A 24,316-nucleotide genomic window follows, 5' to 3' on the forward strand; every position below is an offset into this window, starting at 1 on the left:
TCTTTTGACTTATTTACTTATAATCTAAAATTTAAGATTTTAACTTTATATTTAGAATTGATTTTAGTATTATCTATAAAAAGTTTATTTTCAATATTGATTTTAGATTGCTAAGAATATGTACATGAAATTTTTATTTATAAATTAATTTTTGTTTATAAATATACTATTTGGTTTTTTATAAAAAACCCAAATAATCATCCCTGTTAACATAGCTAAACATCCAAACTTACACACATGAATTGAGGAAATAATTAATTTTTGCCACATTTGCATTTGGTCATAATAAATTTGTCACTAGAACCATATATCTTAGACACATGAGAACTCATAGATAGCGACTGATAAATCAAGTTAAATGCCCCGCTAATGTTTCGGTTTCCTGTTCAGTTATCATGTTGACGTTACGTCATGTCAAATTTCCATCTTGTAGGTACTTTTCAGTCTATCCCTTCTAGAAAACAGTCACTATCATTCATTAAACAAAGTAATTATCTGACGGTTTGAAAGTGGATTAAGTTGAGGAAATCTAGATAAGCTAATGAAAATGTAACAATGACTTTCCTAACGACACTGCCACATGTGCAAACAAATTTACCTCTCCAGTTATTAGTCAAAAGAAATTTGGATATTAGTCCATACACGTATCTGTCATAAGTTATAGAGTTTATAAAACCAGAAATATGCTGCTCAAGCCGTCAGCTACAAATTAAGACCACTAAATTTTATCCACTATGCAACGGTGAATTTCATCATGCTAATTTTCACCGCGATCAGTGTCTGATTTTATTGTTTATTTCGTATCAGCATCATATTGATAACTAAATTTCAACCTTACATGTGGATGAATTAACGCAAAAGAATTTTTTTTTGTTCAGTTGCTTTCTGTATGCTTGAGAATTATATATCTAGGTCGTTCCTTTTTATTTGGCTACTACATATCGCATATTATTGGAGTCTCAAATGTGGTCAAAGCTAATTCTTGGTATTTCTCATATGTAATTACCCCCACTAATTTCAATTATGAAATCACCTCTCAAGTCTCAAACATCTAGTATTCTTCATCTCATTGCTCTCCATCCTGCTTTTATCTGCTTCACCATGATCCAGGTGGGTTCAAGTGCTTGAAGAGAATATCTACCAAGACAAATCACAGTATGCTTTCTAAAATAGAAATTAGAAACAAAGAACACCACTATATCACTATTTAAAATGCACACTATGCCATGATGTGAAAATCAGTTTAATCACAAATACAAATAATATTTTCAGCAAGATGATGATTTGACTAACAGTGCTTGCTAATTTATTTCCCTCCTCTCACGGTGCTCCCATTTTAATTCTCAATTATTTTTAGCTTACGAATGAACGGTTCAATGCATGGATTTTGCCATGCCAATTTGCAGTCTCATCTTTTTGCTTCCGCTTATGCTATAAGCCAAATTTAAAATTTCAACATTAAATTCGGATTTGATTTTCAAGTTTTTTCATCGTAGTTTATTTTTCAGACTTTATTTTTGGATTATGAAGAACATATATAGAAAAGTTAATAAATTATTTTTTATTTGTAAATATATTGTTTCATTTTTTTCCCTACATCACCCAAACGACAACCACCTTTAGTGCTGCAGCAAGGGGCTATCATTCTGTACGGTGATCTTCGCAGTCCATTCCTTCTACCATTTGTTTAATTAAGAAAGGGTCACTATCTGATGAACTACAAGTAAATGTGAATTAAGTCAGAAAATATGGATAATTCCATGTGAATGACAATAATTTTCCCAACAAAACTGTTGCGTGTTCAAACAAAGGTTGTGCAAGGAACCAGTCAACGAATTAATGAATTTCACCCTGATTGTCTCGAAGCCCTCCTGTATATCTAGTCTGAGTTTCATCCCTTCTAGATTTCCCCTAGTCAAAGGGGGTGATCAAAGCCAAACAGTATATTTACAAACGAAAAATAAGTATAAATAAAACTTTTATATACGCATTCTTAGTGATCTAAAGCCAAGGCTGAAAATAAACTTCGGTGAAAAACCCTAAAATTAGTTAAAAATTTAAATTTTGGTTATATAAACATAAGCAAAAGCGAAAATATGGGGGGTGAATATCTCTGAACTAACCAGGCTGCAAAACCAAATTAAACCTTTTTTTTTCCACAAGTCAAGACATGTTATTCATAACCCTACCTCAATCCTTCAGAAACTCTACCAACCAATTGTTTCTTGCCTGAACTGAATGCTAACTACAACAAATCACTCTGAATTAAACTTTTCTTCTCTTGCAGCCTAGCTATTTATAATTACCCCATCCTGCAGCCCAACTCTGAATCACTCGCAGTGCAACTCAGCAACTGTACAGGCAGTTCTCGCTAGCTTAGCCCATCGATCAGTGACGGATAGTGTGTGATCGGCAGAGAGTTTCAGGGCCTGTCACTGATGGCTCCGGTCTGCATCTCCGACGAGCGCGCCGTCGCGGTGTCGGCGGAGCGGCTGTGGAAGGTGATCTTGGACGCGCCCGCCATGGCCAAGGTCTGCGCCGGCCTCGTCGACGCCGTCGAGGTCGAGGGAGACGGCGGCCCGGGCACCATTAACACCCTCAAGCTCAACCCTGGTTGGTCCATGATATAGTCTTTTTATGTTTAAGCAATTTTATTATTCTTGAGAAAATACTAAAATATATCATATTTTCTAGTATAAAATTTGGTACCATCAGATACTTTGTATCTTAAGGTACCAAAATTTTAATCGTGTGATACCTGATGGTATTTTATAAGAATTTTTTAAGATTTCTATTGAAATATTTTTTTACCATCGTATTGTTTGGACTTGGATCTCAATCCCCAATAAAAGGTTAGGATTTTGAACTAATTATCATGCCCAAATAGGCCTTTTCAAGCTGCGGTTTGAAAATCCTAAAAAAATAATGTTCCCTTTTCCATAATTAAATAATACTATTTTTAAGAATGATCATTTTTGCTATTTCAAATTTAAAAATATAAGATTGCGCTACGTTTTCAGGGCAATAGAGCTGGCTCCTAGGCGAGCCTTCGTATAAACAAGACTAATTCTTGCTTATGCTATAATTTAGGGACCATGTCAAAAAAAAAAAAAAGAGAGTTGCTCCTATCCAGCGGGTACCAAATCTGAGCCACACAATGAGCTCAATCGAATGGTGGTAATTAGTTGGTACCTTTAGATACAATTTTGCCCATGAGCTGGTACCGGAATCATTTGAGTGGTGTAAGGGTAAATTTGTCATTTCGCGTAGGAGTGTCCAGGAGAGAGAAATATGGCTGTCTACTGTGAGAGAAATATTATACAAAATTTGTATAATATTTTGTAATACATTTTCGTAGGATATTTTGCTAGTCATATAATATAATATAATAACAATTGTTTACAATTTATACGCAGCCGCCGAGGCAGGCAGCATCTACAAGACACGACTGGTGGCGCGCGACGACGCATCCCACACGCTCAAGTCAGAAGTGCTGGAGGCCCAGAGCAAGGTGGGCAAGAAGCTGAAATCACACTCGCTGGAGAGCAAGCTCGAGGCCGCCGGCGATGGCGCCTGCGTGGCCAGGCTCAGGGTGGAGTGCGAGCTCGAGGAGGACGGCGGCGCGCTGTCGCCGGAGCAGGAGAAGGCGATCGCCGGCGGCTACTTCGGCATGCTCGGGATGATCGAGGCCTACCTCGTCGCTCACCCTGAAGAGTATGCCTGACTGAACGGATCCGAGATGATTGGGTAATGTGAGCTCGTGAGAGTGATCGTTGTGTGTGTTTAAGGTTGTGTGATTTGGTGTTAATTTGTGTGGTTGTGTGTTTGAATACTTGAATATGCATCTGTGGAGTTCACTGCTCAGTGTTGGTGAGATTGCTTTGCTTCATGAATGAATAAATTACACGTATGAATTCAGTGTGTCTAGTATGGTGCTTAGGTCGGGAGATTGCATATCGGACAAAAGGTATATGTAACTGAGGTGTTTTTAAATTATATTGGTAGTATGATTTAATCGATACTATTGATCTATTTTTATCGAACGATTGCGATTAAATTATACTATCAACGATATTAGATACAGTAGAAATTTAAAGAGGTAATATCGTCCTTTTTATTGTGATCTTTATTGAAAAAACAAACTTATAAAATACTACTAATCAATTAATTAACAAAGTACAAAAATACAATTTTTAATCTATGGCTAAAATTAGTTCTACCGGCAGTATAATACTACTAGTAAAATACACCGAAGAGGAACCCATATTTAACTATTTTCTGAATGGAATTTATTATCATCAGTTCACAGCTGCAAAAGGTAGTACATAAAAAGAACAACAAAGAAAACAATAAAACCAAGAGCCTAGCAAAATCTGACATCATCAACAGAAGAAACAAGAATGTCACCTTGTTGTTGCTTTGTGTTAGCAATGTAACAGTAATTCTCAACAAAATACCATCTACGACCAATTCACTCGCACGACCCAACCGAATTGAGCATTGTCGTGTCTGAGTTCTTACTTCCTAATTCCTACACAAGATGAACAGTACAGATCCTAGGCCTCTTCAGACTTTATTCCCGCCCAGGGGCGGAGCTAGCCCTGTTTGTTGGGGGTCCGATGACCCCGACGAAATTCCTAAAATCTCTACTAAAATATTATTTCAATCTATATTTTTTTATACTATTGCAATAGCGATGCCCCAGCGATATTTTTAGCTTGCTTTGTCTTTGTTCCCGCCTCCTGGTATTTTTGATGAACTGGCAAGCCCTCTACTTTATTCGTCAGGGAGTGATCCAATATCATGACGGGAACTTGTAGATCATCAAGAGATTATGGAAGTTGAGATTGAGCTGAATGCTCGAAACCAGTCCTGAGCACTCTTCAATTGAGACATGAAACACATGGTGTATAGCACGATCTAGATGCAATTGCAACTTATATGTCAACCGGGTGTGTTCTTTTGGTTGATGAAAGATAGAAAGATGAAAGATTATTTTATTTTCTGATAGTTATTTAATAGTATAAATAATAAGATTAGCTACTATAAATTAAAAATCTACTCTACAAAAAGAGATGATAAACTTAAAAAAAAGAAAGATAGACCGTTTAATAATTCAAAAAGCGCGCATATAAAAGCCAAGGAATAATCTGGTGCAAAAGGAATGCTGTCGTGTCATGTTATAAGCACATCTTGATTTTGTGTAACTCCCATCTAGTTAAATCAAATGGTTGAGAATCACTGTTAGTAAGAGCTCAGTAACAACATTTTAGTACGTGTAGCGATACTCATACTTAAAAAAGCAGGGCTGCAACGTTTCCTTTTAGCTGCTGAATGTTGCACATGAGGCTTCAGCTTTATAAATATGAGACCACCAGGCTGAAATTCCGTGAAGCTTATTTTCTTATCTGCAATAGACTTCATGTGTTATCAAGCACACCAGATGTAATTTGAGAAGCTGTGACATTAGCTCACTTTCCTTAAACTAGACATCCACATTACGAATATTAAACACATGGAGACTTATCTTTTGGCTTTTTCGGAGAAAAAGTCAATCAAACAACATATCTGTAAACGAAAAATAAAACTTCTATATAAATGTTCTTAGTGATCTAAAATATTATTAGTAATCTAAAAGCAAAGGCTAAAAATAAACTATGATGAAAAAACTTCAAAATCAACTCTAAATTTAAATTTAGAGTTGGAAATTCAAATATGCAACTCATGTTCAACAGTTTTTTTTTCACGCTAACTTCCTGCAGCAAGGCACATGTTTCCGTGCAGTGCTCTTCAGAGTACCTGATTCTAGAAGACTAATAAAAGTCACTGCCATTCTTAACAAAAAAAAGGTCACTATCTGAATATATGCAAATAAATTGAGTCAGCAAATACGGATAATTCCATGGGAATGACAAGTTCACCAATAATACTGTTGCGAATTCAAATAAAGGTTTTGCAAGCAGTCAGTCACCAACAAACTAGTGTGCTAAACTACTCACTACTTGATGAATTTCATAACCCTGATTGTCTGGAAGCCCATTAATTTTTTCTTTATTCAGTCAAAATTTCAGCCCTTCTAGATGATCCCCCCAGCTAGTCAGCTATGAAACAATAAGAACAGGTGGCCGACTCCGGTGCATATTACTTGTAGTATAATTTAATTCAGACCGCTGATCTAATTTTGTTCGACGGTTGTGATTAATTATACTACCAACAATTTTAGGTGTAGTAGAAGTCTGAGAGGGTAATATCGTCTTTTTTTACAATGATAGTAAGTGGGCCTTGCTGGGTTTTTTTTATCCGTGCATAATGTGATAAAAAATAATAAATACAAATCAAATATTAATCAAAGTACAAAAATACCCTTTTAAATCAATGGACGAGATTAGTTCTACTAGCAGTATTATACTACAAGTAATATGCATCGAAGCGTTGCCCATAATAACAGAGGTCCCTCTCCGATTCAGTATAACGGTAGTATTATACTCCCAGTAGAACTAATCTCAGCTATTGATTAAAAATAATATTCTATACTTTGTTAATTAATTGATTAGTAGTATTTTATAAATTTTTTTTGCAATAAAGATCACAGTAAAAAGGAGGATGTTACCTTTTTTTTAATTTCTACTACACCTAATATTATTATTATTGTTGGTAGTATAATTTAATCATAGTCATCCGATAAAAAGATTAACGGTGTCGATTACTTACGGACCCTAAGAACTGATAAGGTTGCAGGAACGAAACCCAGAATTAATTTCCACAGGTCAAGCCATGTGATCTCCAGTCCAACCAATTTGTCACAGAACCTTCAGAATATTATCCCAGGTCAGACATCTTCAGAGACTTTGACAACCAATTTGTCTTGACTGAACTCTGATGATGGGCTAACCAGCTGCCCATTGCATTTGCATTGCCAATTTCAGGTCAAATTACAGCACCAAACTTCTATCCATTTATCTTTAAGAGAAAAAAAAACTGCAGATTAATAATTAAGTGATCTGAGAAATGGTCTCTTTGCCCTCCTGCAGCCTATAAGTATCCCATGCTGCTGCTGCTCAGTTCTCCAACAAGCAGCTTTATAGCTAGCCATCAGTGACCAAATTGTAGTGTCAGATTAAGCATCTTGTTGCAGGTCAGCAAGGTCGATCAATCGCTGATGGCTCCGTCTTGCTTCTCCGGCGAGCACGCCGCCGCGGTGTCGGCGGAGCGGCTGTGGAAGGTGATCTTGGACGTGCCCGCCATGGCCAAGGTCTGCGCCGGCTTCGTCGACGCCGTTGAGGTCGAGGGAGATGGCGGTCCCGGCACCGTCCACACCCTCAAGCTTAACCCTGGTTGGTCCATAATATAATTCTCTTTTGATAATCTATATTGGAGGGGGAAAATTTACCATATAGGTTTTGAAATAACCCTTTGGCTCCTAAAAAAAAAAGGAGGGATTTTGAAACAATTTCCAGGCCCATTCCAAATAGGTTTGTTCAAATAAAGTTTGGTCAGGTTGAGTTCCAAACTGCGGTTTGAGAAGCAATAAACTCAAGCCCATCCACTCTAACCTAAAACTAAAAAAATCAATGTTTTCTTTTCATAATTAATTTAAAAATTATTTTCTTATTTATTATTGTTATTGTTTCAATTTCAAAAATTCGGGCTGGCCCTAAGGCCATTCCCATGAATATATCTAATTCGAGTATTTTTCTCCAACCTCTGTATCCAACCGTATATATGCAGCTATTTTTATTTTCTGAATTTATTCATGCTCTTATAGAGACTTGAACCCAGGATTTTGGTTGTTACTCAAGTCACTGTAACCACTGGCATATCTGGTCTTTCACCGATTTAGACTATCTAAATTATAACGGTGTAAATTAGTTGGTACAAGAGTATATAAATACATGTATAAAATAACTATCGTTATTAAAATTATATGCAGCTGCGGACGTAGGGAGCGTGTACAAGACCCGGCTGGTGGCGCGCGACGACGCGTCCCGCGTGCTCAAGTCGGAGGTGCTGGAGGTCCAGAGCAAGGTGGGCAAGATCAAGTCGCAGGTACTGGAGAGCAAGCTCGAGGCCGCCGGCGATGGCTCCTGCGTGGCCAAGCTCGCGGTGGAGTGCGAGCTGGAGGGCGGCGCCCCGCTGTCGCCGGAGCAGGAGAAGACGATCGTCGACGGCTACTTCGGCATGCTCAAGATGATCGAGGCCTACCTCGTCGCCCACCCCGCCGAGTACGCCTGAAATCGAAAACGAACGGATGAATGCGAGGTGGATTTGAATAAGAGAATAATTTGCGTGTTGTGTGTGCGCGTGCGCCTCGCAGCAAATGTGATTTGAGCAAAAATATGATGCGTTTTGAGTTTGTTTAAGGAGTGATTTGTTTAAAGGTTTGTGTGATTTGTGGTTGTGTTTGTATGTGCCTGTGGCCATGTCATTTGCTTCACGAACGAATAAAAATACGCATTTATATGAATTTGGTGTGTTTAATTTGGTTGATCGTTTTACGTATGAATATAGAGCAATTTTACGGCACTTTAAAAGATACCAGGAGATATTAAAATTTTAGTGTAATTGGTACCTACTCACTCAGGAATAAAATATATATACCCATATGAATGCGAAGTGTTTAATCTGGTGGTTAATTATATATACGGGAGACTACGTTGTGGCGTAAATGTATTTTCTGATCTATCAGAAATATTTTCCAAATAGAATGTAATTAATTACGATCTGTCCACATCTCAACTCTCTGCTCCTGGAAACCCATAAACAAATTAAGAGTCCACGATCAATTTAAATGAATTTCATTAGCATAACCTAATCACGTCATACTCTGTCAGACCTTCTAGATTCCCTGGCATTCTCCATCGCCCGATAGGCGAAGCAAAAACAAAAAAGATGAAGGAAAACAACTCTGAACTGATTAGATTTGGCCGGCACACGAAGCCGGGCCTGCAAAAAAAAAATTAGGAAAAATAACACTCACTTGTCAGCTGCAGAAATAAAATGATACTCATTTGTCTCGTCCATCATTTCTCATTCAAACTCCCTGCTATCATATCCCCGTGTACCTTCCTAACTACTGCTTTCGGTTCCAATATAGGATTTACATATTTCACGTTTAACCGTTCGTCTTATTTAAAGAATAATAATTTTTTAAAAAAAATAGTCACACATAAAATATTATTCATGTTTTATTATCTAATAATAATAAAATACCTTCTCATACTCATTTTAATGTCTAAAATCATGGACACTGGATGATACATTAAAACGAGTTCATAGACGTATGATACATTTAAAACAAGTTCATGGACCTGGATAGTACATTTAAAACACGTTCATAGACCTAAACGTACATTTTCTAAGTTTATAGAGCTAAGTGGTACCAAGCCACAAGTTTAAGAATCGGCCATATACTTTACTCTAATATTAATATCTGCTAAACAATCTCAAAATATTTATATTTTAGAACTCACGAGTGTGCATCGCAACTTCGTCCCAACACAATCCCACCTGAGTTACAGACAAGGGCGGAGTTGTATATATTGGAACCCTCTCGAAAAAAATATTAGCTAGAGTTTATCAATTTTCACCATATATGTATCTCTTTGATCTAAATTTAGACACCCGTAACAGTCTAAATCTAAATCTAGTTCAAAACACTGAGTGTCACCTCCATCTATTTCACTCTAGGTCCGCCAATAGCTTTAGATGGTCCGAATGATCTTTTTTCTTCCACCTATAAGTACCCACTCTGTTTGCTCCCCACTGAAGCAGAAGCAGCTGAGCTAGCTCGCCATCACAAGAGAGTAATCCGTGCATTTTAGTCCTTCCAAACTTCTCGAACTTAACAGTACGATGATTTGGACTAAATTCAATTTAAATTAAATGTTCCTCTTACCGAGGAATTTAAGTTTGTAGACAATTTTCAGTGAAAACGCCAAGCGATTCGTTGAATTAAGGATAGCAGTACTTTTCTATGCCATAATCAGCTTAAAAAATAAAAAGAATAACAAAATATATCTAATCAGCAAAATTGAGTTAATTCTTAGGTTTTCAAAAGGTGAGTTACCATATTACTATGTAAGATAAACAATACTTTACCGCTCTTTAGGTATCAATAAATTCTAAAATGATACGCTAAAAAATTTCTATACCTCCCATAACTCAAAATTTAATTGAATCAACTAACAACCACACCTTTAGATCTGTCCAAGGTGGAAGGGTTGAAATTCAACATAAGAGTCTATCTACTCCCTCCATTTCAAAATAAATTTAGTTTTTAGTTTTCAGATACGGTGTTTGAATGTTCATCTTATCTAAAAATGTTTACAATTAATTGTTTACTGTTATTAGATGATAAAATATAAATAGAAGCAATTTTCCTATCCCTAAGGAGGTACCAAGAGGTACCACTGTTTCCTATATAAAATTTGGTATCTCTTGGTACCTTAGATATTAGAAGATATCAAATTTTACGTAGAAAATAGTGGTATATCGTGGTACCTCCTCAAAGATGGAAAAAAACTCTATAAATAATACTTTACGTACAAATAATTTTTTTTAACCTTTTTAAATAAAACGGACGGTCAAATTCTCAACAATGAAAAATCTTGGTACCTTAGATATTAGAAAATACCAAATTTTACATAGAAAACAGTGGTATATCGTGGTACCTTCTCAGAGATAGAAAAAAAACTCTATAAATAATACTTTACGTACAACTAAATTTTTTAACATTTTAAATAAAACGGACGGTCAAATTCTCAACACAGAAAAAAATGATTTTTTTAGGACAGCGGAAGTAGATCCCAGTACTTCCAGGAGAATTAATTTCGTATAACTGCATTACCTCAGTACCTTCCTCCTACAAGTCAGCAAACTTCTAGATGCCATGGTCAGCTGCAGAACCAAAAAATAATCCTAAATCTCCACTAGTCAAGCCATGTGGTCTCCAATTCTCCATATTCCAACTTCCTAAACCCCGAAAATTCCACATCAGACAAGCTCAGCGTTCAGCTGTGGCATCCAATTTCTTGGACAAAAGCCTAGGAACGGCGTCTTTTCTCTTCTGCTTATACTTATAATCTAGATTTTAAAATTTTCAACTTTAAATTTAAAATTTAAAGTTAATTTTAAGGTTTACTATTATAGTTTATTTTTCAGCCAATTATTCATAGATTATTTTTTATTTGCAAAGTACACCATTTCTTTTTTCCTCGGAACCGCCAAAAGATAATGTATTCCTTATCATGAGCGGTGGCGAATCTACGTATATCTTTTCAGGGTCTTTGGACCTGGGATAAATTATCCAATTCTTACTAAATTATGTCATATTAATTAGTATACAGGTAAAAAATTAGATAATTAGTACGTATTGAACCCCCGGTAATTTCTGTTATGGACTCGCCACAGCCGTGTTCCCGTCTGCAACGGTGAGATCTCTTCTTCTCTGTTGGCACTATAAGTACCCCATGCTGCTGCTCACAGCTGAAGCACACTCAAATCTCACGTGGACAAACAAGCAAGCAAGCAGCTAGCCAGCCACCAGTGATCAGTGGGCAGTGGGCAGTGGTCAGTTGGAGCTACATATCAGTGATGGCTCCCGCCAGCGTCCGCGACGAGCACGCCGTGGCGGTGTCGGTGGAGCGGCTGTGGAAGGTCTTCATGGACGGCTCCGCCATGCCCAAGGCCTGCCCCGGCCTCGTCGACGCCGTCGAGGTCGAGGGCGACGGCGGCCCGGGCACCATCTACACCATGAAGCTTAACCCCGGTAAGAAGGTCCAGACCAGTATACGTAGTTTTCTGAATATTTCTATCCACTGATGAATCTAGCCGACGAGATTAAAGGAGTCTGAATACTTTATATAGAGTTTCAACCCCTCTTCTATTAATCTTTGCTATAAATTTTAGGAGAGTCTTCGTGGGGGCTCCAATAAATTTAACGGGGGTAACGGGGGCTCGAGCCTCCACCGTCCCATGTTGGATCCACCACTGTTTCTATCTATCAAGAAAACCATTTGCACCCAATTACAAAAGGGGTGATTGTTTGACTTTTTTTATAGAAAAGGTCAAGCAATATATTTACAAATAAAAAAATCTCTGTAAATAAACTTATTCGAAACAATCTAAAAGCCAAGACTGGAAAATAAACTTCGGTAAAATAACTAGTACAAATAAAAATTTAAATTGGGCTTATAGGTAGAAGCAGAAATATGTGGGTGAAAATAATTAAGGTCAAATCACATTCCATGTTTGCTTTGAGCATTATAGAAGGGTCAGCAACAAGAACCAGGCCAGACTATTTTTATTATGATAGTTAAAACTATAATGGTGCAATTCGAGGGGTGGGTGATGGTTTGTTTTATTAAGGTAAAAAACAAAACGATATATTTACAAATAAAAAACATGTGAATAAAACATTTATATACATGTTATTAGCGATAAAAAACAAGGCTGAAAAATAAATTACAATAAAAAACCAAATATCTACTTAAAATCTAAGATTGAAAATTCAACATTTAATGTTTGCTATAATTATTTTATACCCGATCAATTTACATGCATATCTTTCGATTATGTTTATAATTATAAGCGATAATTATACGCAGCCGCCGGAGTGGGGAGCACGTACAAGACCCGGGTAGCGGTGCGCGACGCCGCAGCTCGCGTGCTGAGGTCCGACGTGCTGGAGTCGGCGAGCACGGTGGGGAAGCTCAAGTCGCACACGACGGAGACGAAGCTGGAGGCCACCGGCGCGGGCTCCTGCCTGGCCAAGCTCACGGTGGAGTACGAGCTCGAGGACGGCGGCGCCGCGCTGTCGCCGGAGCAGGAGAAGAAGATCGTCGACGGCTACTACGGCATGCTCAAGATGATCGAGGACTACCTCGTCGCTCACCCCGACGAATACGCCTGAAAAAAAAAAAGAGAGAGATGCATCTACCGTATGAAGCATAATAATTTTATACAATTTTCTCGTGGGAGGTTTGAGTTTGTGAGTGTAATTTTGTGAAATGATTTTGGTATTTGTGATTTCCAGTGTTAAAGGTATCATTTTGCCTCATGTATGGATGATGAATAAAGAGCGTAATTTCGTATTTTAAGTTATGGAGGTTGTTATAGCTTGCAGATCGACATAATGGATACAATTAGGCCTGGGTTTGCTGGAAATGGGTTAAATGGGTTGGTTTTAATTTGGATTGTGTTTGGTTGGGTGCAAATGGATTGTAACTTCAAATGGTCTGGATTGGATTAGGTTATAGAGACAAATGGATTGGTATGGACTGGATTTGGTTAGGTTATTTTAGTTTCTAAATGTATTAAACCCGTGGAGGGTAAATGTATCCTTTAATTAAATAGCTAATGGATAAGATAATAGACATACGTGGGGCCCATATGTAGAAATCGACCAAAATTTGCACAAAATTGATTTTATACATAACAGATCATCCCACTAAATTTCAGTCAAATTTGATAAACTTTTATAGTGTGAACGTGAGTTTTAAAATTTTAGGTACGAGTTTATACATATCAAATGGTGCATCCATTTTGCAAGAGTGGGTTGAATCCATTTTAATCAAATGGGTTGGTGCGGGTTAGGCTAAAATCAAAGTTGGATTGGTTTGCATTGGATCCCAATGAAGAATAATTGGTGCGGGTTGGTTTGGTAAACTAATTAGCAAAGAAATGGATTGGAGCGGATTTGAATTGGATTACAGTCCACTAGTAGGCTTAGGTACAATTTCAGTTCAGTAGAAGGAATTTATATCCTAACCCAAAATGCCAGTTTGAAACATCCAAATTCAGAGATTAATGGTTCAAGCATTGTAAGGTACCATTTCGAACAATCGATGTCGAGTGAATATTGCAAAGACAGTTCGATTTCCACAGGAAACAGGGGGAAAAAAAATCTATATCCAGGATCTGAAGCAGCATAGCAAAACCAGAAGTTTCAAACAGTAATATTTGTGGCAGCCGGTCACCGGAAACTTTGGCCCTCCAAATGGAATTCAGAAGAAATTTCGTTACGGTGTAATCTGCAGTCTCGATACACTGAACCACGCACAAGCCATAAGTTTTTTTCTGCTGGGCTCTGAAGTTTTATCCTAACCGAAAATGCCAGTTTAAAACATCCAAATTCAGAGGTTCAATTACTCTGCATTGTAGGTTCCATTTCGAACAAACCGATTTCGAGTGAATTTTGCAACAACAGTTCAGTTTCCAACAGGAACAAGGAAACCAAGAATTCTGTGTCCAAGAAATACTTACTCATGTCGGTCTGCTCTGAAGCAGCTGAGCAGAGCAAGTTTCGAACAGTAAGACCCCCTTTGATTCATATGATTTTCATAGAAATTTTAGAAGATTTTATTCTTATAGAAATTTTTTCCTATAAAGTCTTTTGAATCAAAAGAATGAATCATATGAATTCCTATGGAATGCATCTTCCTATATAAGTTTTGGAGAAAATTTAACAAAAAGTTGAACCTCATGAAAAAAAATCCTTTGAGTCTATATCTCTCCTCAAATTCCTATGTTTTTCCTGTGATTCAATCAAATAGTCATTTCTATGTTTTTCTGTGTTTTGCAATCCTCTATTTTACACCTATATTTCTATCAAAATCATATGTTTTTTCTATTTCTCTGTTTTTTTATTCCTGTAATTCAGAGGGGCCCTAATATTTGTGCCATGCGGTCAATTCAAATGAGATTCTCTCTGTTCACAAAAGTTATTTTGTTAGATATGACCAATACGGGGTAACTTTCGAGGTATTTTCAGCCGTCCGATTGATAACGAATGGTCGAGATTAATTGCTATCGTACAATACCGTACACCAAAACTCAATGTACTGTTCATTCTTGTGACTTTTCTGAACAAAGTTAGAGAATTTGGATTGCTGGAACTTTAGCCCTCCAAATGGAATTCGGAGGAAATTTTGTTATGGTATCTTTGGTTTTTTAGCAAAAAGAATGGCCGAGCAGCATATTTATGAATAAAACTTTTATATCCGAATTTTTATCGATCTAGAAACCAAAACTAAAAATAAACTACAATAAAAAAGTCTAAAATCAACTCTAAAAGTTTAAATTTTAGCATATAAGTACAAACAAAAGTAAAAAAGATAAGGCTGCAAAAGTTTTTATGCTAGGCTCTCTGAAGTTTTGTGACATAGACCTATGCCCTCCGAATGAGACAAACTTTAGGTTTGTGTATACAACGTTTGATCATTTGTCTTATTTAAAAAATTTAAAAAATTAGTTACACGTAAAATACTATTTATGATTTATTATCTAATAGAAATAAAAATATTAATCGTAAATTTTTTTCAAATAAGACGAAGAGTCAAACATTATAGGTAAATATTAAAAGATTAGTTTATTTTTGGACGGGGAGTAACAGAAATTCATCAGGCACGGACACAGCATACACAGTTCTCTACAGATAATCATGACATGTCTTCAGTAATTGGTTCCTTGATACATCACCAGTATCAAATCAATCACAAGTAATTGATACATGATAATCGACTAATCACACACAATAGTTAGGTAAATTACTTTTACTGAACTTGAATTCGACAACACTCCATGAAGCAAGCACTCCTTCATGTGAGCTTCAGAAAGTTCAGAGCCTCAGAAACTGAACTCGATAAGCTACTTAACACTAGTGATCCGTCTTGGCTTCTTCTTCTTCGGCTAGGGGAAGCTGAAGCCGCCGCCGCCACCGATGCGCTCCCGGGCGCCGGCCGGCGGGCTGATGTAGACCCAGAGGAGGGAGATGATCATGGAGATGAGGCCCGACCAGACGAAGACGATGGTCGGCACGCGGCCGCGGCGGCCGAGGAGGCCCTTGGCGAACGGGTAGAGGTGGCACAGCACCCAGAAGCTGAAGAAGGCGCCGCCGAGCAGCTTGCTCCACTGCGGGAACTCGCTGTACAGCGTCCGCGCCGCCGCCACGGCGATCGCCACGGCGTTCACCATCATGATGGTCACCGGCGGCACCATCAGGAAGCTCCACCGCACCTCGTAGAGCTCCGCGAACGCGTCGTCCTCGCCGCCGGCGCCGGCGCCGCCGGCGCCGCCGTCGTTGGTCGGCTTGGACGTCAGCGTGAAGGAGATGTCGACGCCGGCGACCACCTTGAGCAGGCCCTGCAGCACGGCGGCCGGGTGCGCGCTGGTGCCGCCGATCACCCAGAACTGCTCGTTGCGCCACCACTCGTGCAGCGTGATCCCCGACCACTTGATCTCGAGCAGCGCGAGGAGGCAGAGGGTGAGGGTGATGACGAGGAGGAAGACGAGGAAGGTCGCGCTGAGGTGCTGCACGATGAACTTGCCGGAGAAGAGGGAGACGGCCGGGAGGAGGCAGTAGACGAGGAGGAACACGGAGGTGAAGGGGTACATGCCGGCGTTGAAGTAGGCGACGCGCTGCAGCAGCTTCATCCGCGGCGAGGCGAAGAGCGCGTTGTTGCGCGAGAAGAAGATCTCGACGGAGCCCGTCGCCCACCGGAGCACCTGGTGGAGGCGGTCGGTGAGGTTGATCGGCGCCGTCCCGCGGAACGCGTCGCGCCGCGTCACGCAGTAGACGGAGCGCCACCCGCGGTTGTGCATCCGGTAGCCGGTGACCACGTCCTCGGTGACGGAGCCGTAGATCCACCCGATGCGCCGCCCCCACTCTGTCTTCTCCTCGTAGAAGCAGGAGATCACGCTGATGGCCTCCGCCACGGTGGCCGCGTCGAGCGGCTCCCGCGGCACGGCCAGCGCGCCGGCGGGGCGGCCGTGGTGGCACCCCGGCGTGTCCTGCAGCAGCCGCCCCTGGTACTCCGCCACCGGGATCGACGCCACGAACGTCGCCGACCCGCCGAACCGCTTCGGCAGCACCGCCGCCGACTCAATATCTCCTCCGCCGCCGCCGCCGCCGAGGGGCCTCCCGTTGTCGTCCTCGATCGGCGGTAGCATCATCTCGGTGTCGTCCTCCCTCCTGTCCGTCTTCTTGCCCATGCTCTTCTTCTTGGTGAGGAACAGCTTGATCTTCCTCCGGCCGAGCCAGCCGTGGTGCTCGGTGGCGCGCGGCGGGCTGAAGCCGTACAGCGCGGTGCGGCGGAACACGCAGCCGGTGCCGACGTACATGGGGCCCTGGAGCCCGTCCATGGCGCGCATCGACACGTCGAAGAAGACGAGGTTGTGGTTGGCGTACCGGTCGCTGGGGTCGATCCCCTCGAACCGCTGCGGGAACTGCACGAAGCAGACGCGGTCGCCGCCGCGGTCGAGCATGAAGCACATCCCCTCCCGGAGCGCCGCCGAGTTGTGCACGTAGTGGTCGCAGTCGAGGTTGAGGATGAATGGCCCGTTCGACATGATGGCGCTCGTCCGCACCAGCGCGTTCATCGCCCCGGCCTTCTTGTTGTGGTCGTACCCCGGCCGCTTCTCCCGCGACACGTACACCAGCATCGGCAGCCGGACGTCCACGCCGGTGGTGTCGATCAGGCCGCCGCAATCCGCCGCCTCGCCTCCCAGCACGGGCTCCGACGTCGGCGGCGCCAGCATCGCCTGGATGATGCCGGCGTGGTCGCCGCGGGAGTGGTCCGGCGCGGGCGACGTCCATGTCCCCGGCCAGTGCGAGCCATCAGACATCCAGGTGGCCTTGACGGCGGCGGTCTCGGGAACCGCCGCAGCCGCCGCTCCTCCCAGCTCGCTGCCGGCCGCCGCCGCGGCCTCCTCCTGCTGCCGCCTCCTGGTGCGCAGCTCCTCGCCGGCGTTGTACGCGTCGGAGCGCCGCCGGATCGCCTCCGGCAGCGAGTTCACCCGCACCTTGAACTCGTCGTACTCGCGCTTCACCTTGCGCCTCTCGCGGACGAAGTCGACGCGCACCTTGTTCTTGAGGAAGTCCCTCTTCTGGCCAAAGTACGCCTCGGGGCACCGCGGCTCGACGCCGTGCTTGCGGCAGAAGGGCACCCACGTGCGCGCGAAGCTGGCCGTCTCGGCGAGCGCCTCGAACGACAGGAGCGCGCCGCCGTCGTCGGAGAGGTAGCACGCCAGCTTCTCGACGGGGTAGTCCGCGGCGAGGATGGAGAGCACGGTGTTCGCGGTGACCAGCGGCGGCTCCTTCTCCGGGTCGGCGCTGGTGACGAACACGTCGATGCCGGGGAGGTCGGACCGGCCCTTGGGGTTCCGCGCGGTCGGGGACTCGAACCGCTCGGCGAGGACGGCCAGGTCGGCGGCGCGGTGGACGGGGCAGAGCTTGGGGAGGCTGTCGAGCAGCCACGAGAAGGCGAACCACACCTCGCACGCCACCGACATCGCCCACAGCCACACCGCCTCCGGATTCGGGTGGCGAATCCGCCACGAGAGGAAGAACCCCAGCGCCACCATCCGAATCGCAATCAACAACCTGACCAAATTAACTCCAAAATATTAACTAATTTCATCGAATTTTGCTCAAAACTTGGAGAAATTTGGGTGAAATTTGTTTGAATTTGGAACCTGTAAGGGCTAAGGATGGCCTGGGAGATGCTGGTCTTGCGGGTGAGGGGGCGGCGGCAGCGGGCGCCGAAGTTGGGGGGCTCGTCGACGCCGACGAAGCCGTTGGTGGCGCCGGCGGCGTGGCCGTCCTTGGGCCAGAGAGCGTTGCCGTAGCCGTAGGTGCCCTTGGTCTCGAAGAGCCAGCGGGCGTGGTCGAACTCGGCCGGCTTGCCGGCGCCGGCGCCGGCGCCGGGGACCTTCATGGAGTGCACCACGGAGAACTTCCTCGCCATGGAGGTGAGCGGCAGATGGTCCCTCTCCTCCGAGGAGGAGACGGCCTCGTCGTCGTCGGAGGTGGCGGAGTCGGTGTCGCTCCCGGCCGAGGAGAAGGCCTCCTTGCAGCCGGGGCAGTTGCCGGCGGCGGCGACGCACTCCGCGTAGCACTCCTTGCAGATCATGAACCCGCAGTCGCACGGCGGGCGGCCGGCGTCGAGGAAGGCCGGCATGTCGCAGCCGCGCATCTTGCACGACATGTTCCCGGACGCCGCCGGCCTGCCGCCCGCGCCGGAGGAGAGATCCAGCACGTGGCCGCGCGTGGCGCAGTTGAGCCCGCCGGTGAAGATCGTCCCGGAGATGTAGCTCCTCTGCGGCCGGTGCACCTCCTCCCCCGCCGCCTCGCTCGCGACGGACGCCCCCCTCTCCGGGGTGGGCGGGATGTGCACGGTGTAGTGCACGAACTCGGCGCTCTCCTCCACGCCGTCCCTCGACGCGCCGGCGGCGTACCGGCTCCCGCCGCTCCGCCTCACCGGCGACACCTGCAGCGTCGCCGTGGACGACCCGAGCGAGTGCCTCGGCACGGGGCTCGTCAGCCCGCTCCCCCTCCTCACCACCCCATCCCCCCCGGGGCTCCTTACCGGCGACACCGCCACCGTCACCGGCGCCCCCGCCGGCAACGACAGCCGCCTCGACATCCCCACCCACCAATTCAACTCAAACTCACCAAACCAGCTCAAACTCAACCTCAAATCAGCTCAGCTCAACTCCGGCGAGCAAAGGAAGAAAGAAAAGCTCACGCCTTCACCATCCGAACAGCTCGAGCTCGCGGCTAAGGATTGGACGCGACCGAATTGGGAGAGAAAATTATAGGGAGCTCGAGATCCCTCTCCACATGCGATGGATTGAAGCAATCGATGCCTCGGGGACCGAGAGGATTTATTCCGCTTCGCCTTTTTAGAATCGGCGAGCCCCAACGGTCGAGTCGAGCGAGGTGGCGTGCTGACGTGGCGGCGGCAACGGTCGGGGGATCCGGCCGCCGTCGGATGGGCGGGATCGGACGGCTGAGGTTTGACTGGGCAGGCGGGGAGCCCCTCTCTCTCTCTCTCTCAATGGAAGTAGCCGTTTGGAAGGGGTTCGAAGATGCTCGCGTGTGGGGCCCACTTGGGGTGGTGGGGCCCGCGTTGGGGTGATGGACTGACTGACAGGTGGGGTCGGGGGCGGTACATGTGGATCTTGTGATTTGGGTGATGAGAGGCTACTGATTGGGGTTTGGTTTGTCATCATCCGATTGTGGCTAAACAAAGCAGGCTTTTGTGGGGGGTGGTTAATCAATGTTTTTTGTCCATGGTTGATTCACATGGGTTATGTGGTAGAAGAAGCTTGCACTGTTGTACAGCACCACTTGAGGTCGCTGACATGTGAGTCCAGGATAAGTCAGGGTTCCAAATGGGCCCACTCATGCACCGGAGCTGGTAAGGTTCTAAAAATATTTTTGGCTAGGGAAAGAAGGATCTTGTTTTAAATTTGTATGAATGCAGGGGATGGTTCTGTTTGAAATGCACGATTTTTAACTATAATTTCATGTATGTTACAAAGCCATAAAACCGTTGTGTGTTATTTGCGGTTTAACATACAATCGGTAGAGAGTAAAATACGATACCCAAAAAAATTCAACTCCTACTACATGGTTTTAAAATTTAATGTTTGGCAAATCAATGGAAATCGATGTATTTAGAGCCAGTTCTTTTCAGCAGTTGGGGGTGGCTATTTAGCTACATGCCAAACATAAAAACATGATTAGCATATGATTTAATTGAGCATTAATTATTTAAAATTTGAAATATGCATTTATTTTATTTTAACAATAATTTCAAATTTTTCGCACAGCATGTGGCTCTCTCCAAAGTTCCTATGGGGACCACTGCAAATGGCAAGTATAAATCACACCCAAAATACAACTTTTGAGAGATGATGCGAAATCAAAAGCAGGAGCAAATTTTGACCATCATGATGATCTCTTGAGAGAAAGAAATTACGGATATCATCCCAACCGTTGGCTCCACCGTTTGCCACTATCACGAATGTGGGCCCCACTATGGGTCTTCTTTTTTCCTTCTTCTTCTCCTGCAGATTGTGGAAAGTCAACAAGATGTGCTGATTGCATTGACTATCCGTCACCCAGCCGTTGGAGCGTCCCAAAAATCAAATCTTTTTTAGCGCTAGGGTTTTTGTCTGAGCTGTAGTAAAACTAAACCAGTGATGTTGTGATCCTTCGGTATTCATTTGTTAGCGAACATTAGGCGATAAGGGTTCGTTTGGTTTGGAGAAATTTCATGAGAATTTTGGACGAATTGGACTGATTTCGGTGAAGTCATGTAAAATTCCGGTGTTCTGGATGAGTCCTAATTGTTCTTTTTTGCTCAGCTCAATTGGGTGTTAATATCGGCTTGTGAATCAAATGTGTTCTTGTTCGAGTCATCGAGTGTATTTCAGATTACACTTGACTAGGCCATCAAGATTCAATCAAGTTGCTTGGATCAGGTGGCTGAAATTGGTTCCTGAGGATGAAAACAAAAATGAAATTATTTCTAACGCTGTTTTTTTATATGGAGGATGAAAGTTTATCTTATATGATGAAGTTAACTGCTACCAGTACTTTAGAAATATAAGATTATGAACTTTTATATAGATTTTTTACTTCAAAAACACATATTTCGGCTTTTTGGAAAATATGTGCGTAAAAACCGATATAAGTTTTACTCATATATTATCTATTATCCTTTAATCATTAACAAGCTATTTCATTTAAGCTCGATTTAAGCAAAATCCCCAAAGATATTGTGAATGTCTGTCATGTTTTGGATTAGTTGGGACATCTGTATTGTGTTCCAGAATGGCACTGCCATAGGACAAATGTAGAATTAGGTGATCAGCATCTTCTGAATCTTGTTTGCAAACCTCAGAAAATGGGGACTGCACAATAGTCTTGTCGGTACTTTGTTTTTGGTCAATTACCAAGCAAAGAATTTTAAAGGGATGGAGCAGAACTTGTCCAGATCATATTAATTCCCAGGAGGCCAATTTTGGTGGTGAGCCATGTTGTGGTTGTAAAATGATGAACTTGAGCCCCCTCTTTTTTTTTTCCTTGGTCTTGTGCTTATACGTCAAAAATTGAATTTTTAACTTTAAATTTTAAGTTGATTTTAGAGTTTTTTTATCGTAGTTTATTTTTTATCTTTTCTTTTAGATAAAAGTTTTATTCATATATTATTTTTTTGTTTCTAAATATATTATTTAGATTTTTTCTCTCAAAAAGACAAACCATGACCAACTTGGTATGTTACCATCTTCTGTCGAGAGGAGGCTGGAGGTGGAGTCTTGATCATTTGCCAGATGCATTTCAGGATTTTGACTGTAGCTATTGAACCACCCCTCTAGTTTTAATTCTTACTATCATATCATTTTAGATATGAACGTGATCAAACTTTTAAAACTCTATTAATACTTTTCAAAATATTTAATTTAAAACACTAGGACAACATTCATAAATAAACATCTATTTATTTTTACATATATTATAATAGAGAATCAAAGTCAAAGATATTGTTCAAAGTGACAAAGAATTATCAAATTAGAGAGAGCAGAGTTGTGTGGTACAGGAAGTGCAGCAACTGTTACCAGTGATAGGGAATGCAGAATGAGAGAATTCAGAATTACATATAATGCCTTCCCTGCCTGGCTTCAGGTTAGGATTAATTACCAGACGCTTTGGATGCAGAGATACGATTTCAGAATTACTCTTCCGAATTTATCTGTGAGGGCATATGTAGCGAAATCGTGAGAATGGATGTGTGCTGTATATTGTGCGTCTCTGCCGAAATGTTAAAACTGGATGAGATGGACAGTTCAGGGCCCCATGGGATAGCCAAATGCTGAAATTATTAGCAGAAAAAATAATTTGTTGTTAACGTTTTTATTTGTGTTCTTAGCAACTTAAACACTCGACGCTAAAAAACACAACAACCAAAAAACCTTAAAACCATTCCAAAATTAGATTTAAAAATTCAAATTTTTGCATTGTAATGTATGGCAAAAGGTGAGTACACAAGACTCGTCGCTTGCTATGCATGCTTCTTCTGTTCTTGCTAGCTTGTATTGAGGTCAAGAGTTTGTTTGCTGGATCTTTCTCCAAAAAGAGAAGAAAAGATGTTGCAACTCACTATAAACCGTCGTTTTTAGAATCTTTTCAAGGTGAAATGTAATCACATCTCAAGTGTTCTGCGTGAAGAATAAAAAAAATAAAATCTCAAGTGTTCTGTGTGAAGAATAAAAAATAAAAATAAGTGTGCTGTCTGAAGGAAAAAAAAGAAAAAAATAGGAAATTTTTGCTCTCGTTGAGAGTCGAACTCAAGACCTCCCGCTTACTAAACGGGTGCTCTAACCAACTGAGCTACGAGAGCTGCTTGGTAAGATTTATATAAAAGTTTATAAGTAATTCAAAATGAGTTTGCTCATATATTCTTACCTGTATTCACCCAATCCAGTTTTAGGTTTTATTTGGTTTGGAGGAATTTCAATCCAAAAGAATAGAAAAGGTGGAGGATTAGGGATGTATGGTAGCGCCATTCCATAAGAATTTTTTCAAGAGGTTTGAGTGGATGGAAATTTTTCTATGTTTTCTCTCTATGTCTTGTAGGAAGGGAAAATTTCCTTTGATTTTCCTATGGTGCATTCTTATAAACTGAATGGTTTTTAAAGGAATCCAATCCTTAGAAATTAGATCCTTTGGTTTTCCTTCAAAACGAATAGGCTCTTAGGAGTTTTATATGTCAAGATTGATAAGGTATGGAAATTTATGTTAGTATTACTTGACAACATATATCTTACTCTTTTCTAGAAGGAAAACAAAATATTATCGTGCATGGCAGCCACCTTATGATTGTATACATGAAACCATATGTTGTTTTCAGTAGAGCTTATCTCTTGTCTTTAATAACACAAATGAAACAATACCTTATATGGGCTATTTCAACCATCAACTCAATTTCATGTTACTTATATGGCATTGAGTTTATCCCCGGGGTATTTTGTATGATGGTATTTCTTAGATAAATTTATTCGTATGATGATATTTTGTAGAACTCACACTCGTCAGTGGGATTTTTAATAGCATCTGTTAGATTTTTCTCTTTATAATATGTCATTTGACCAGGTGCCAACAATTAATAAATTCATGTTACTTATATGGCATTGTCTTTGTCCTGGTTCTACCATTTACCACTAAACATTGCTATTTTCTATAATATACTATACCCTTATGTACATACAAGGGTTGACAATGACAATCAATTAACCTTTAGAAAATTATGAATTCTTTTGTGTAGTTTCCTTTCACGACATAGAAGTTTTCTTAAATATGTTTCAAGATTTTTAATTTTTTAAAAAAGGTGTTTCCTATGTGTTATGAGAAAGGAATCATATTAAAAAATAATAGAACACAAATTATTTTATATAGCAAATGAAAGATGATTTACATTATAGTGGAGCAGACATTTATTCTATGTATCATATAGTGAATAAATTCATCACA

At 41.9% G+C, this 24,316-nt stretch overlaps 4 protein-coding genes and 1 non-coding gene across 5 annotated transcripts; 3 read left to right on the forward strand and 2 right to left on the reverse strand.

The window, feature by feature from the left end:
• Positions 1 to 2,199: 2,199 nt before the first annotated feature.
• Positions 2,200 to 3,979, forward strand: LOC102716919 (major pollen allergen Aln g 1-like). Its single transcript, XM_006664026.3, has 2 exons — positions 2,200 to 2,613; positions 3,417 to 3,979. Exons 1-2 carry the CDS (start codon positions 2,439 to 2,441, stop codon positions 3,722 to 3,724), a joined length of 483 nt encoding a protein of 160 aa, XP_006664089.1. The 5' UTR covers positions 2,200 to 2,438; the 3' UTR covers positions 3,725 to 3,979.
• A 3,074-nt stretch (positions 3,980 to 7,053) lies between these two features.
• Positions 7,054 to 8,477, forward strand: LOC102717202 (major pollen allergen Aln g 1-like). The gene is made up of 2 exons (XM_006664027.2): positions 7,054 to 7,334; positions 7,931 to 8,477. Exons 1-2 carry the CDS (start codon positions 7,160 to 7,162, stop codon positions 8,230 to 8,232), a joined length of 477 nt encoding a protein of 158 aa, XP_006664090.1. The 5' UTR covers positions 7,054 to 7,159; the 3' UTR covers positions 8,233 to 8,477.
• A 3,030-nt stretch (positions 8,478 to 11,507) lies between these two features.
• LOC102717481 (major allergen Mal d 1-like) lies at positions 11,508 to 12,937 on the forward strand. Its single transcript, XM_006664028.2, has 2 exons — positions 11,508 to 11,767; positions 12,606 to 12,937. Exons 1-2 carry the CDS (start codon positions 11,593 to 11,595, stop codon positions 12,908 to 12,910), a joined length of 480 nt encoding a protein of 159 aa, XP_006664091.1. The 5' UTR covers positions 11,508 to 11,592; the 3' UTR covers positions 12,911 to 12,937.
• Positions 12,938 to 15,380: 2,443 nt separating this feature from the next.
• Positions 15,381 to 19,633, reverse strand: LOC102704386 (cellulose synthase-like protein D4). The gene is made up of 2 exons (XM_040529819.1): positions 18,472 to 19,633; positions 15,381 to 18,379 (listed from the first exon to the last, which is right to left on the reverse strand). Exons 1-2 carry the CDS (start codon positions 19,419 to 19,421, stop codon positions 15,688 to 15,690), a joined length of 3,642 nt encoding a protein of 1,213 aa, XP_040385753.1. The 5' UTR covers positions 19,422 to 19,633; the 3' UTR covers positions 15,381 to 15,687.
• Positions 19,634 to 23,112: 3,479 nt separating this feature from the next.
• TRNAT-AGU lies at positions 23,113 to 23,186 on the reverse strand. Its single transcript has one exon. It is a non-coding gene; the product is annotated as a tRNA-Thr (tRNA).
• Between the last annotated feature and the right edge of the window lie 1,130 nt (positions 23,187 to 24,316).

This window comes from Oryza brachyantha, chromosome 12 (genome assembly GCF_000231095.2).
Source record: "Oryza brachyantha chromosome 12, ObraRS2, whole genome shotgun sequence".
NCBI lineage: Eukaryota > Viridiplantae > Streptophyta > Magnoliopsida > Poales > Poaceae > Oryza > Oryza brachyantha.

What these genes read in the sequence shown, in the direction of transcription:
- LOC102716919 (XM_006664026.3), top strand. Translation starts at nt 2,439, where the DNA reads ATGGCTCCGGTCTGCATCTCCGACGAGCGCGCCGTCGCGGTGTCGGCG. An exon ending in CACCCTCAAGCTCAACCCTG is followed by an intron (nt 2,614 to 3,416) that starts GTTGGTCCATGA and finishes ATTTATACGCAG; the next exon opens with CCGCCGAGGCAGGCAGCATC.
- LOC102717202 (XM_006664027.2), top strand. Translation starts at nt 7,160, where the DNA reads ATGGCTCCGTCTTGCTTCTCCGGCGAGCACGCCGCCGCGGTGTCGGCG. An exon ending in CACCCTCAAGCTTAACCCTG is followed by an intron (nt 7,335 to 7,930) that starts GTTGGTCCATAA and finishes AATTATATGCAG; the next exon opens with CTGCGGACGTAGGGAGCGTG.
- LOC102717481 (XM_006664028.2), top strand. Translation starts at nt 11,593, where the DNA reads ATGGCTCCCGCCAGCGTCCGCGACGAGCACGCCGTGGCGGTGTCGGTG. An exon ending in CACCATGAAGCTTAACCCCG is followed by an intron (nt 11,768 to 12,605) that starts GTAAGAAGGTCC and finishes AATTATACGCAG; the next exon opens with CCGCCGGAGTGGGGAGCACG.
- LOC102704386 (XM_040529819.1), bottom strand. Translation starts at nt 19,421, where the DNA reads ATGTCGAGGCGGCTGTCGTTGCCGGCGGGGGCGCCGGTGACGGTGGCG. An exon ending in GCCATCCTTAGCCCTTACAG is followed by an intron (nt 18,380 to 18,471) that starts GTTCCAAATTCA and finishes TAATTTGGTCAG; the next exon opens with GTTGTTGATTGCGATTCGGA.